Genomic DNA, 14,438 nt, shown 5'->3' on the forward strand with positions numbered 1-14,438 from the left:
TGTCTGAACACGTCTAACGTATGCACAATGCCTAATGTTTAATTGTATGTTTAATAAGGTACATGCTACTTGCACTGTATGTCAAATAGGGCTGTCACTTTTCATTCGAAATTCGAATGCAACTTCGAATGTGGGGGGAGGGGTTCGTTTTCGAAATGTAATTTGAATGTTCGAATTTTTTTTTTTTTTTTTTTATAATTTTTTTTTTTTTTTTTTTTTTTTTTAATGAACCAAAATTAACCAACTGCTGCTTGCTGGTAATGTTAATCCCATGTCAGAAAAAGTCTCCAGATTTGTCGCGTTAGTCTCTTCTGAGAAAGATTGTCTCCAGGGTCTGAAAAGTTGTCTCGAGTTGGATGCAGCCAAGTTTGTGAGGCAGTGTTGTGACTGTGAGCGTCCAAGCTAACACGTCGGGCTGATGCCCGGTGGCCTGCAGTGGGTTGCACCAGCTGTGCGTAAGTTGAAACGTAAGCTAGTTTGAACGTAAAGTCTCACTAAGTCCGAGTTTACGCACTACTAAAAATATTTGGGTTGCACCAAGTGAAATACCGTAAATTCCGGACTATAAGACGCACCGGTCTATAAGCCGCGGGACCAAAATTGACTATTTTTTTCTTCTATAAGCCGCACCGGTCTATAAGCCGCGGGTGTTTTGATGTTTAATTACCATATGAAAGGGTTCGTGCACAGAGAGGAATGTCGGGAAAGAGATCGCTGTTTGGGGAAGCTCCCATTTATTAACATTTCAACAAAACAAAACAAAAGTCAGGTCACTAATCCCCAGACAAAATCACACAACAATAGGCTATATGTGCAGCAAACCTGTAACCAGAGAAGTCAAGTCACTAATCCTCGTCTTCCTCTTCTTCCTGCGTACTGAAACCACCAAAGTCCTCATCTTCAGTGTCGGAAACGAACAGGTTCAGGGTGGCTTCGTCAACCACTCTCCTCTCTCCTTCATTGTCACTCAAAACCAACGAACTCCTCTTCGTCACTGTCGGCATCGAACAGCCTCTGAAGCCTCTGACGGCCCTCAGCGCCAGCTGTGGCGTCGTCATCCTCTTCATCCCGCAGCAGTCCAGCGTTTTGGAACCCGTTGGTGATTGTGGATGTTTTCACACTCCTATAATATTCCGTGCTGAGACAGTTCCTCCTGCTGCACCGTCCAACGCCTCACCATTGACTCATCGATGCCCAGGTTACGCGCGGCTGCTGTTTCCCTCTTTTAATGCGAGATTGACTGCTTTCAACTTGAAAGCTGCGTCGTACCTTCCCCATGGTAAGTGAGAGTGTTGCTTCTACTGCTCGTTCTCATGCTGTCGAGAACGAGCAAAGCTTTTTTTTGGTGAAAGAATCCTCCAGGGCGCTTCTTGTTAACAGTCCGAGTGAGTGGCAGGTCGAACGTCAAAGGCACTTCATCGATATTTATGATCTGCTCCGGTTCGATGGAATATTCCTTGATCTTCCTTTGTGTGAATTCGCCGAAGTTTGTGATTTTCTCCTGGTAGTCGGGGGAGGGAGTTGATGGCCGAGTGGCCGTTTGCTTACCGTAATTACCATATGTAAGTGGTCAGGCACAGAGGGGATTGTCGGGAAAGAGAATGGCTGTTTGAGGAAGCTCCCATTTACCGTATTACCGTAACATTTCAACAAAACAACATAACACAACACCACCGTTGTTTATTTTTACAGTGCACACAGTGTCCGCGGTGTGGTGAAAAGAGGGCAAGAGAGGAAATTAAAACAGAAGTGGATTTATAGTTAGAAAGAGTGCTAAAAAAGAGAGATTTTATTTGTATTTTTTTTTTTTTTTCTGAAAAAATCCATAGATAAGACGCACCGTTATATAAGCCGCAGGGGCCAAAAAACGGGAAAAAAGCCGCGGCTTATAGTCCGGAATTTACGGTAGTTACAACGTAGGCATAAGTTAGAACTTAAAATTTACAGCTACGTCTTACTAGGTGTAAAGTCCTCCGTAAAATAGCAGTCGGCACGGATTGCAACTTGGCACCGTGGCGCATCGTTGTTTTGCGTCCGCAACGCGCTCTCCGTGATAAATTACACCCTTTGATATTTATGACTCACGCTTTTGTTTCCCACAAGCTGCAGCACTGCATACAAATTAAAATAACCGCAACAATTTAGTGAGGCAGGATGGTGGTATAGCCTACAATACTGATGAAGAGCTGACAGATAAACGTTAACAGTAATATGAACCTAAACGAACGTTACTCAATAACGTTCTCATTTGATTAGTGTTGATGAAATATGAAAGCACTAATTTGCGGTGGGCAACATGTCCTGTTTTCACTCCACTTAAACAACCGTAAATAAACATCGTTTCCACCGTGCTTTTCACTGATTGGTCACAGATACTGTACACGTCATTGTCTGCGACACTATTTTGGTTAGTATGGACTTTAGGGTCTACTAGTTAAGATGTACCTTACGTCTCCGTGGTGCAACCAAACAAAGACACAACTTTAGTGTCAAACTAACTAGTTTGAACGTAGCAGTTAGTGTGGACTTTACACCCTAACTTAAGACAGAACTTACGTTCAGCTGGTGCAACAGGCTGCTGGACTGGGATTTTTTTTTTTTTTTTTTTTTTTTTTAATTAACCAAAAAACTTCGAATATATTCGAACGAATTTCGGGCAATTAAAGTTCGTTCGAATTTTATTTTGGGGAAAAAGTGACAGCCCTAATGTCAAATACGTCGAAGTAAAATGTCCGAACACGTCTAACGTATGCACATGACGTGCACCTATGTGCAATGAATATGCCACTGACTTGTCTTATCGCTATTCTGCCGCATTGCCTATTGCTGCTTAGTATTGCTTATTGATGCCTATTTCTTATTGCCTATTGCTCATTGCTTGTTGCCTATTTGTACTATGTCGTAAACGGAGTCCACAGCACAAGAATTTCACACGTGATACTTGTACCATGGAGTGACAATAAAAATCTTGAATCTTGAATCTTGAATCTTGAATCTCTGAAGAAGCTCTGTTTGGTGGGCTATATAGTCCTACCACTTCACCCTAGCCCTCTGTCCCAACAAGAATGGGGACACTCTACCAGGACACGTCTCTGTCCCAACAAGAATGGGGACACTCTACCAGGACACGTCTCTGTCCCAACAAGAATGGGGACACTCTACCAGGACACGTGAACGCACAAAACGAGCGTTAAGGGCTAAGTGATTAGGGGCAAGGGGTGTATTGGGATGTGAGGGTGGATTTTTCCTTGAAGGCTGAACACATCATCCACTGGGTGTGTTAAAGCTCTCCAGTGGTTCTCTCACCTGAGCTGGGTTCTGGTCCTACTTTTGGCTGATTTCAGTTTGACGATCAGCTTGGGCTGCTGCCTGGCCAGCAGCATCTGCTGCAAAACACCAGCTGGAGCTGAGAGAGGAGAGGAGGAGAAGAGAGGAGTGGAGAGGAGAGGAGGAAAGGAGGGGAGAAGATATTAAGAGAGGAGAGGAGGACAGGACAGGACAGGAGAAGAGAGGAGAGAAGGAGAAGAGAGGAGTGGAGAGGAGGAAAGAAGCTATTAACACATTGAGTGCCAGCCGTTTTTTCAATCCTGTAGGTAAGTTGTGCCAGGGGTGTTTTTGACGATTCTGGCTCATTTTACAACAGCCGAGGATTCTTTTCTGTTAAGACTTCGTGAACACCAATCATCTAAAAAGAACTAATAGAATGTGTGCTTTCTCTGTCTAAAAGAGTTAGTTTGTAGAGTTAGTAGTTATGTAGATATTAGCCGTTGAATACAGCATGGTTTTGGCCTCTGAGAAGGAAAGCTGAGAAAAATGCAGTTTTGTGAAATTCAATAAAACAGGCAGAACAGTCACTTTTCACCATTTATTTTTGGCATCAGTGAGACATCAGACATCTGAACAATAGTTGTTTTCAATAATGGAGGAATAATACAAATAATAAAATAAATAAATGTCAAAATAAATACAAAACAAGAGCAGACTCAGCTTTTTTTTTTTTTTATATAGTTTTTTTTTTTTTTTATAGTTTTTTTCGGTTAGTGATCAAACCGGTTTGGGCTCGTACACCGAATCCAGAACTGCTCCAAAATGTAATGGGTACTTCCTTGGCCCATGTTACACCCATCCACAAAGTTACATGAAAATCGGCAGGTACTTTTTTATGTATTCCTGCTAGCTAGCAAACAATCAAACAAAGAGCAAAAACAATCCCTGGCAGGTTTTTTTTTTTTACGACCCATGCCTACTCAGCGCCAGCGCCGCTGAGGAAGGTTCTTGTCTGAGTGGTACTCCTCATAGCAGCTACCCCTGTGTAATGAGACCCCACATTTGACACACATGTAGCGTGTCTCTTTTCTAAGATTTTTCTTTGCACACATGCTACACCTCCTCGTTGGGCCATCTTTTTTGAGTGTGGCTGGTATGAGGACCATTACATGGCCCGCTAGCTTGACCTCCAGCCTGCATTGAGGGTCCAGGTATGGTCGCCGGGGCATGGTTGCAGGTTGGTCACTGCCCCCCGCCCCCACCTCCTCCCCGCCACCCCCCACCTCCTCCCCGCCAGCCCCCACCTCCTCCCCGCCAGCCCCCACCTCCTCCCAGCCAGCCCCCACCTCCTCCCCGCCACCCCCCACCTCCTCCCCGCCAGCCCCCACCTCCTCCCCGCCACCCCCCACCACAGGTCTGGTCCATACACCGATAACACTCAGGATGAAATCCAGCAATGTTTCACACTTTCTCTGGCGTTTAGCTGGGTGTTTAGCTTTGTACAGAACAAAGGCGTTATAAAAAGAGATCTGAAACATGTACATGACAAATTTGAAGGGCCACCTGGATGTCTTCCTGGCAAACGGATAGTATGCAATGTTCTGATCCAATCTGTCGACCCCATTCATGTACTTGTTGTAGTCTGCCACACACTTGGGTTTTGTGTGTGCGACCCTCTCTGTGCTGCCTTTCTGCCTGACCTGCACCGTCTCCATCGTGTCGTCGTGCAGCGTGGAGACCATTTTCACGATTCTTTTATCTCGCCAGGCCAGAACCATGGTGCCACCGTTGTGGCGCATGACCGTTTCCCCCAGCTTCACGGTGTGGTTGGTGACCATGGTAGCAGGTGGCTCACCCCTGTTCTTCCTCAGAGTGCCACAGACATGTGTCTGACACTCCAGCAGCTGTGCACACATTCCAACAGAGTTGTAGTAGTTGTCCATGTACAAATGGTACCCCTGCCCTGCCAAGTCCCCGAGGAGGAACTCCACCGTCTCGCCTAGGGTGGCCCGCTCACCACAGTACGGCTTCATGTTGTAGCAGTAACCTGTCTGGGAGTCACAGAGGATGTAGGACTTTATCCCATACTTTATGGGTTTCTGTGGGTTGTAGACTTTGAAGGCCAACCGCCCACGCCACAGGAGCATCCCCTCATCAATACTAATGTTTTGACTCGGTGTGAACATGTCTCTGAACTTTTCTAACAGGTCGTTCAGAACTGGCCGGACCTTGAACAACTTGTCTGCACCATCAACATCAAAATTGTTACTGAAATGGAGGAATCTTGTTAGCAGTTGAAAGCGGTTGCGAGACATGGTTTTGTTGAAGTGGGGGGTAGCAGTCAGTTCATTTGTGGTCCAGTACATGGCCAGTTTAGGCTTCTGGACGATCCCAGTGAGGAAGTATAGTCCCAAGAAGCTCTTGAGTTCTGCCACTGTAGTGTCCTTCCACCTCCCAAGCCTTGAATGTGGCAGAGCCTCACTGACCTGACTGATGCACTGGTGTGCATACAAGTTAGTTTGGACTACAATAGCCTGGAGCAGCTCATCGTCCAGGAAGAGCTGATAGAAGTCAACTGGTTCAGCAGCACCACCACTATGAGGACCCGGTTCTGCTCTGAAGGGGATGTGGGTTGGCTCCCAGTCAACGTCACTCCAGCCTGGACCTGCAGGCCGTTTCCCACTGCCAGCTCCACTGCCACAATCTGCAAATTATAGAAATACATAATTACCATAAAATAGTGTTTTTTATATGTGTGGTACTGAATGCTGGCTGGAACCTGTGATGTGAAAATAAACCTGATTCTGAAGTGTGCTCTTACCCATTTTCCTGGCACCAGAGGCTGTAGCACCAGTACCGCTACAGCTGGCTGCCTCAGGCTCATCTTCAGACTGTTCAGAGTCTGAAATAAAAGTAAAATGAATTGACTGACTGCTGGCTTTTGTATAGTCATAGTAATTACATTTCCACAAGTTACACAAGTCATCTCAAACATCGTCTTACCACTGCTCTCTGGAGCTTCGCTTCTCGACGGGGCCCACTCCTCCTCAGAATCCTCCGCGTCTGGAGAAGACTGGAGGTCACTCGACTCGGACTCAGACGTGAGCCCTGCAGCCGCAGCCGCGACATGCAGAGGCTCACCCCGTTCATCATCCGAGACCTCGGAATCGGTCTCCGGCACAAGCTCGTTCCGGACGGAAAAGAAATCAAGCAGTGATCTCTGATCGGCCGATCGCTTGCGTGCAGCCGCCGAAGACCGCTTGCGTTTGGCCGGCATGGCACAAACACGCCACCCGCTCCCAACTAAACTGAAATAAAACAACTACTGCTACGACTAGATCAAACTGAACTGAAATAAGGCTAATCTACCGGCTACCAACTCGATCAAACTGAACTAGAATAAACTACTAGAATAAAGGCTAAATACTAAAATGAACTGACGCTAACGCTAAATGTGCTAAGCTAACTACAATGAACACTAACTGTAACTACCGCTAACTATCTATCTAAACAAAGTCTTTATAAAGACTATACTAAACACTACTACTGTACTAACAACTAAATCAACTACGCTAACCAACTCGCTCTAAATCTGACTCTAAATTGCTAAATTGCTGAAATTCTCTATATATAAATCGCTATGTAATTCTCTGTCTGTCTTTCTCGCTCAAACTTACCTACTACCCACGCTGATCAAAGAGCCCGCCTTCCCTATATAGAAATCTTTGTTAGAGTACTTCCGGGGCAGCGGGAGAGGTCGGATCCACATTCACATATTGCCCAAGGGCGCCAGCTAGTGGAAACCACTGAAAAAGATGTAAGACGAGTTAGCTCGTCCTTGGCACTCAAGCGCTGGATTATGTAAGACGAGTTAGGTCGTCTATGGCACTTAATGTGTTAATAGAGGAGAGGAGGAGAGGAGATGAAGAGAGGTGGGGAGAGGAGAGGAGATGAAGAGAGGAGAGGACAGGAGAAGAGGGGAGAGGAGAAGAGAGGTGGGGAGAGGATAGTAGAGGACAGGAGAAGAGGGGAGAGGAGAGGAGAAGAGAGGTGGGGAGAGGAGGAGAGGAGAAAGGACAGGAGAGGAGGTGAAGAGAGGTGGGGAGAGGAGGAGAGGACAGGAGAAGAGGGGAGAGAAGAGAAGAAGAGGTGGGGAGAGGAGGAGAGGAGGGGAGAGGATAGTAGAGGAGAGAAGGAGATGACAGGAGAGGAGAGGAGCGGAGAGAGGAGGAGAGGAGAGGAGAGAGGAGAGGAGGTGAAGAGAGGAGAGGACAGGAGAGGAGATGAAGAGAGGAGAGGAGAGGACAGGAGAGGAGGTGAAGAGAGGTGGGGAGAGGATAGTAGAGGAGAGAAGGAGATGACAGGAGAAGAGAGGAGAGGAGAGGAGGGGAGAGAGGAGGAGAGGAGGGGAGAGGATAGTAGAGGAGAGAAGGAGATGACAGGAGAGGAGAGGAGCGGAGAGAGGAGGAGAGGAGAGGAGAGAGGAGATGAGGTGAAGAGAGGAGAGGACAGGAGAGGAGATGAAGAGAGGAGAGGAGAGAACAGGAGAGGAGGTGAAGAGAGGTGGGGAGAGGAGAGGAGAGAAGAAGAGAGGTGGGGAGAGGAGGAGAGGAGGGGAGAGGATAGTAGAGGAGAGGGGGAGATGACAGGAGAAGAGGGGAGAGGAGGAGAGGAGAGGATAGTAGTGAATGAATGAATTTATTTGGTGATAAAATAAAATAACACAACAGTACATATAGTAATGAAAGAACAAACAATATATCAATCACCGAGGATAAAAACACAAAAAAGCCCGAGGGCTTATTTCCATTGTGGTCCTCACATAAAACATATAGTAAGACGAGGCATAAAAAACATAAAACACTTACAACAATTTAAAAGAAACATAAAACAGCGGAGAGCGGTTACATTAAAGGAACTCAAAATAAAATAAATAGCAGCAGATCAAGCAAATAGCAGCAGGGCAATGTATCACTTATGCCACCACACAGGACTATATTGGCAAATCTGCAGACATGAAGTCTAAATTGTGTTCACGGGGCTACCCTGTTGATTGGGTCGATGCGGCCTACATTGCAGCATTAAACAAACCCCGTCTCGATCTTCTTAAAACAAGTGAGAAAGGTGAGAAGGACTTTTCTATTACTTGTTCTACGGTTTATTCCGCCCATTCTCACCTCATCAAAGCCACGATTTTGAAACATTGGCATCTTTTAAGATCTGACAGTGAATTATCAGATACTTTTAAACATCCACCCCTCTTTGTTTATAAATGTGCAAAAAACATAAGGGACCGTCTGGTACATGCCTCTTTTAATAATCACCCACAACCGAGACAGACTCTCCTTGCTCCTATAGCCAATGGGAATTACCGCTGTGGCAACTGCGCCCAATGCCACAACACCTTCAAGACCACCTCTTTTCACCATCCCCACACTGGTAAAAAGATCCCTATCAAGAGTATTATTACTTGTGTACCTTATTACTTGTTGTTGTGGACTGGCCTATGTGGGTAAGACGACTCGCAAACTCAAACAGAGAATAAGCGAACACAAGAGTTCTATTAGACAAAACGATCATCTTTACCCTATTGCTGTCCATTTTAATGATCACAACCATGATATTGCCTCATTACGTTTTTGTGGCATTGAGCAGGTTCCCCTGCCACCTAGAGGGGGCAACCATGACCTGCTCCTCAAAAAAAGAGAGGCTTTTTGGATTTTTTACCTCCAAACTTTAACACCTAAAGGTTTAAATGACTAACTACAACTCAACATTATGCTCTGAATTTTAATGGATATTTATTGCATTCTATTGTTGATTGATATTGTATTTATAGTTCGCATTTGCTATTTTCTAGTCTCCATTTATTTTTATTACTGGGTACTTGTTAATTAGTCTCCCTTTATTTATATCTTACTGGGAACAATGGCCTTTTTGATTTTAAGTTTCCCTTTATATATTTTTTACTGGGAACTTTTTAATCAATAGCCCATTTGATATAAAAAATTCTTACTGTGTATTTTAATCTTCCTCCCTTTATTTATTTATCACTGGGAATAGCCGTCTCAAGTTTCCTTTTATTTATTACTGGGAACTTTTAATCATTCTCCCTTTATTTTTATTACTGGGAAATGTATAGGTGTGTGAAGGCTGATCCTCATGTATTCTGTTTGCTCTGTATGTATTTATTATGATTGACTGACACCTGCAGTGTCTATTAGGCATGTTGTCAGCCTGATTGCTTGACTGTGATTGGCTGCTGCGACACCCCCTTGTGCCTATATATAACTGTTGTCTGCATTCAGAAATCACTTTTGCCAGATGAAGGTCTTGTTGTGACCGAAACGTTGCTAATAAAAGTCTGAAGTGCAGTCAGTGTGCGGGATTTTCCTCTTTCAACTTACCTGATGCTCCGACGCACCTGACGCACACGGTTTGTGCAGAGATCACCCCTCTTCTACAATGTATCACTTATAAAAAGACTAAGCATTTTAATATATAAAGTGCGCTTTTCGACCGATAACCATCGGAGACTTTCAAAGTGCTTGGTGTCAAGGTGAGTACGGGGGTGCAACTTAAGTATAACTCTGATTAATTTGTTTTGGGCTGTCTGCAACCTGCCCTTCAATCGTTGTGTTAGTCCGGTGTACCATGAGGTGGCAGCATAGTCAAAGTGACTTTGCACTAGTGCCCTGGCAAGAGTGTGTAATATATGAGTGTCTAGGAAAACCGTAGAGGAGAGGGGGAGATGACAGGAGAAGAGAGGAGGGGAGAGGAGGTGAAGAGAGGAGAAAGGACAGGAGAGGAGGGGAGAGGAGGTGAAGAGAGGAGAGGACAGGAGAGGAGATGAAGAAAGGAGAGGACAGGAGAGGAGAGGAGAAGAGATTTCACAAATGCACTTGCCAGTTTGAAAACAAGGCTGCTTCTCTCCAGAGACTGTTTAGAGCGAGAAGGCTCAACTGTCTGTATCAGTGGTGTTGTTTTTGGGGCCGGTGTGCAGCATGCACAGCAGGGCCCCTACATTCGACTCTGTCGCCCAGACCATTTGAGCACGGATTCAGGTTCTAAATGTCTTTCCACACTCCCAGCATGCATTTCGGCATAAGCAGAGGCAGAACGCAGCAGAGAAGACGCCATAAGCTCCGGAAAGTTTTTTACAATTTAAAGTTTTATTTCATCACTAAATTAATTTCTGATGACTTTTGATGCCTACAAGCAGGGTAGTAGGTTTCAATAAGTGCCACTTTACGAACATTTATGGCGAAAAATGGCAAAAAGTTCCAGAGCACAATTGGCTGCATCTACATCAGCTGAGCTTTTTATTTGTGTAGTACTGCAGGCGGCCTCTGCGCTGGTATTGCGCAATACCCTCAAGAACGCATCGTCTCAAACTGCCAACAGCGTCATGTGTGCTTGTGACCTAGCAAGTTAATTCTTCCAAGAACGACTAGCAAGAACGTTCTCCCCAAGAACAAGAATGCATTCTTCGGTATTGAGAAACGGCCCAGGTATACTGTGGCTAGCTCGTTACACGGACACGGAGGACGCTGCAGCTCCACACTACTTTTTTGCTCGTTACACGGAGGACGCTGCAGCTTGACATGCCACAGTAAGGGTAATGAATATGCTACGTGAACGTTAGCAGGTACTTTAGCCTATGCAGTAGGCTAAGTAATAGGCTATCATCTCATTGTTGTTAGGTATGTCTCCACTATATGCACTCGCGGAGTGGAGACACGAGGAGTCTTTGTTTAGAAAGAGCTGGGGGGAGGGGGGTGCTGGCGAGTGGAGTCGGTAGCAGTTGTATAACATAACACAATAGACAGGCAGTAATTTAAATGAAATCTCCATAACGTTACAGCCTATAACAGCGTATAATAACCAATTGCCCGAACGATTCATTAATATGCTACGTGAACGTTAGCGGTCCATAACGTTACAGCGTATAATAACCAATTGCCCGAACGATTAATTAATATGCTACGTGAACGTTAGCAGTCCATAACGTTACAGCGTATAATAAGCTATTCCCCGAACGATTAATTAATTAATATGCTACGTGAACGTTAGCGGGTACTTTAGCCTATGCAGTAGGATAAGTAATAGGCAATAGGCTACCATGCACCGGCCCTATGCCAGGTTTCCACCTGGCCTTGTTTACCTTTATTTATACAGGGGGAGTCTCACTGAGAGCAATGCTGTCTTTTTCAGGAGCACCCTGTTCACTGCCAACAAATGCATGCTGTTTGCCCGGAACAACCCCGGCACTGCCAGCCCCACCCCCAAGATCTACACTGCCGACGGCTCTGAGCTGGAGTTTGTCAGCTCCTATAAATATCTCGGACTATGGCTGGACGAATCCCTTTCATTCAACACACACATAAACAACCTAGTGGCCAAAGTCAAAGCCAGACTCAGTTTTCTCTACCGCAACAAGGCGTCATTTACACACTCTGCCAAACACATCCTCGTCAAAATGACCATCCTGCCCATGTTCGACTATGGTGACACGATCTACCGGATGGCCTCAAAGAGCATCCTCAATAAACTGGACACAATCCACCACTCTGCTATCCGCTTTGCCACAAATGCCCCCTTTTCGACTCACCACTGTGACCTGTATGAACTTGTGGACTGGCCCTCCCTTCACATCAGGCGGCTTCAACACTGGCTTCAACTAGTGTACAAGTCCATTCTCGGCATGTGTCCACAGTACCTCTCATCCCTCCTGCATATTTCCAACAGCAATTACCGTCTAAGATCCACCAACTTCATCATGCTCTCCATCCCAAAAGCCCGTACTGTCTTTGGCCGTAACTCCTTCCGCTTTGCCGCAGCAAATGACTGGAACACACTTCAAAACACACTCAAACTCACAGCTCTCATATCTCTCAACATGTTCAAACACACCCTGAAACAGCTCGTAGTCGACCGCTGCACCTGCCGTTAGGCATCTCCCTCCCTCTCTCCCCCTATAGTCCCATCATTTATTCCCAGCAACCCCCCTCCTTCTGCATCTTTGTTCATTGAATGTTGTTGTTTGCTTCCTGATTTTACTTCTGTCTTGTCGTTATTTACTATACGTATTATATATGTGTTGCCTTGTGCTGACCTGATGTACTGTTTGTATTGTTTTTTACCCTTGCTGCGGCCCCTTGGCCAGGTCACCATTGTAAATGAGAATTTGTTCTCAACGGTTTTTACCTGGTTAAATAAAGGTCAAATAAAAATAAAAATAAAGATTCACACACACCTTCACACCTGGAAGCTCACCAGTACAACCACACTCTGATCTGCTGGCCACTGAGCAGCTCCACTGGAGCAGTTGGGGTTAAGGGCCTTGCTCAAGGGCACATCAGTGGTGGTAACGGGGCAAGGGCTGCCTTGTCACTTTCCCCACCCAGATTTATTCTGCCGGTCCGAAGGATTGAACCGATGACCTTCCGGTCACAACCTTGCTTCTCTAACCTTTAGGCCACCACGGCCCCAAACGTGTCACATGGGTTTGGCCCCTGCCACGCCCCTTTAGGAGACGAGCAGGTCCTGAGTCTATTGGAGTCAATGGGAGAAGTGATTGTGATCACAAATTACGATTCTTTCGCTCCTTAGTCACCAAAGTAAATATCACATCCAGTTTGCCACATACAGTATCTTCTGAGCATTCTGACACTAAAATGGCATTTTTCAGACAGACAGATTTGGCAATAGAGCTAACGTCAGCAGGTAGTGATTAGCTAAAACTACACGTGAAGCTTGCAGATGTATTAGCTAAATCTGTGGTTGGAATCTTAGTTGTATCTTAGATACGATTAGATTGAGCTAAGACGAAGGCAGTTTTGTGTTTATGTGTGCTATTCAGTTTTGTGTTTATGTGTGCTATTCAGTTTTGTGTTTATATGTGTGCTATTCAGTTTTGTGTTTATGTGTGCTATACAGTTTTGTGTTTATATGTGCTATTCAGTTTTGTGTTTATATGTGTGCTATTCAGTTTTGTGTTTATGTGTGCTATTCAGTTTTGTGTTTATATGTGTGCTATTCAGTTTTGTGTTTATGTGTGCTATTCAGTTTTGTGTTTATATGTGTGCTATACAGTTTTGTGTTTATATGTGCTATTCAGTTTTGTGTTTATATGTGTGCTATTCAGTTTTGTGTTTATGTGTGCTATTCAGTTTTGTGTTTATGTGTGCTATTCAGTTTTGTGTTTATGTGTGCTATTCAGTTTTGTGTTTATATGTGTGCTATTCAGTTTTGTGTTTATATGTGCTATTCAGTTTTGTGTTTATATGTGTGCTATTCAGTTTTGTATTTATGTGTGCTATTCAGTTTTGTGTTTATATGTGTGCTATTCAGTTTTGTATTTATGTGTGCTATTCAGTTTTGTGTTTATGTGTGCTATTCAGTTTTGTGTTTATGTGTGCTATTCAGTTTTGTGTTTATATGTGTGCTATTCAGTTTTGTGTTTATGTGTGCTATTCAGTTTTGTGTTTATGTGTGCTATTCAGTTTTGTGTTTATATGTGTGCTATTCAGTTTTGTGTTTATATGTGTGCTATACAGTTTTGTGTTTATGTGTGCTATTCAGTTTTGTGTTTATATGTGCTATTCAGTTTTGTGTTTATGTGTGCTATTCAGTTTTGTGTTTATGTGTGCTATTCAGTTTTGTGTTTATATGTGCTATTCAGTTTTGTGTTTATATGTGCTATTCAGTTTTGTGTTTATATGTGCTATTCAGTTTTGTGTTTATATGTGTGCTATTCAGTTTTGTGTTTATGTGTGCTATTCAGTTTTGTGTTTATGTGTGCTATTCAGTTTTGTGTTTATATGTGTGCTATTCAGTTTTGTGTTTATATGTGTGCTATTCAGTTTTGTGTTTATATGTGTGCTATTCAGTTTTGTGTTTATGTGTGCTATTCAGTTTTGTGTTTATATGTGCTATTCAGTTTTGTGTTTATGTGTGCTATTCAGTTTTGTGTTTATATGTGCTATTCAGTTTTGTGTTTATATGTGTGCTATTCAGTTTTGTGTTTATATGTGTGCTATTCAGTTTTGTGTTTATGTGTGCTATTCAGTTTTGTGTTTATATGTGTGCTATTCAGTTTTGTGTTTATGTGTGCTATTCAGTTTTGTGTTTATATGTGTGCTATACAGTTTTGTGTTTATATGTGTGCT

At 44.1% G+C, this 14,438-nt stretch overlaps 2 protein-coding genes across 2 annotated transcripts in view; both read right to left on the minus strand.

Annotated features, from left to right (window-relative positions):
- The window catches only part of LOC310789171 (NLR family CARD domain-containing protein 3-like), a 268,107-nt gene that overhangs the window by 155,767 nt on the left and 97,902 nt on the right, over window positions 1–14,438 (minus strand). The gene's annotated exons all lie outside the window — the stretch shown is intronic.
- Window positions 1–14,438, minus strand: part of LOC310789457 (nephrocystin-1-like) — a 75,465-nt gene that overhangs the window by 18,122 nt on the left and 42,905 nt on the right. Inside the window, exon 16 of the mRNA XM_083651100.1 lies at window positions 3,307–3,406. Within this exon, the coding sequence (XP_083507226.1) occupies window positions 3,307–3,406 (100 nt within the window). The remainder of the gene's footprint in view (window positions 1–3,306; window positions 3,407–14,438) is intronic.

The sequence above is a fragment of the Poromitra crassiceps genome (genome assembly GCF_964638095.1).
Source record: "Poromitra crassiceps genome assembly, chromosome: 14".
In the NCBI taxonomy this organism is placed as follows: domain Eukaryota; kingdom Metazoa; phylum Chordata; class Actinopteri; order Beryciformes; family Melamphaidae; genus Poromitra; species Poromitra crassiceps.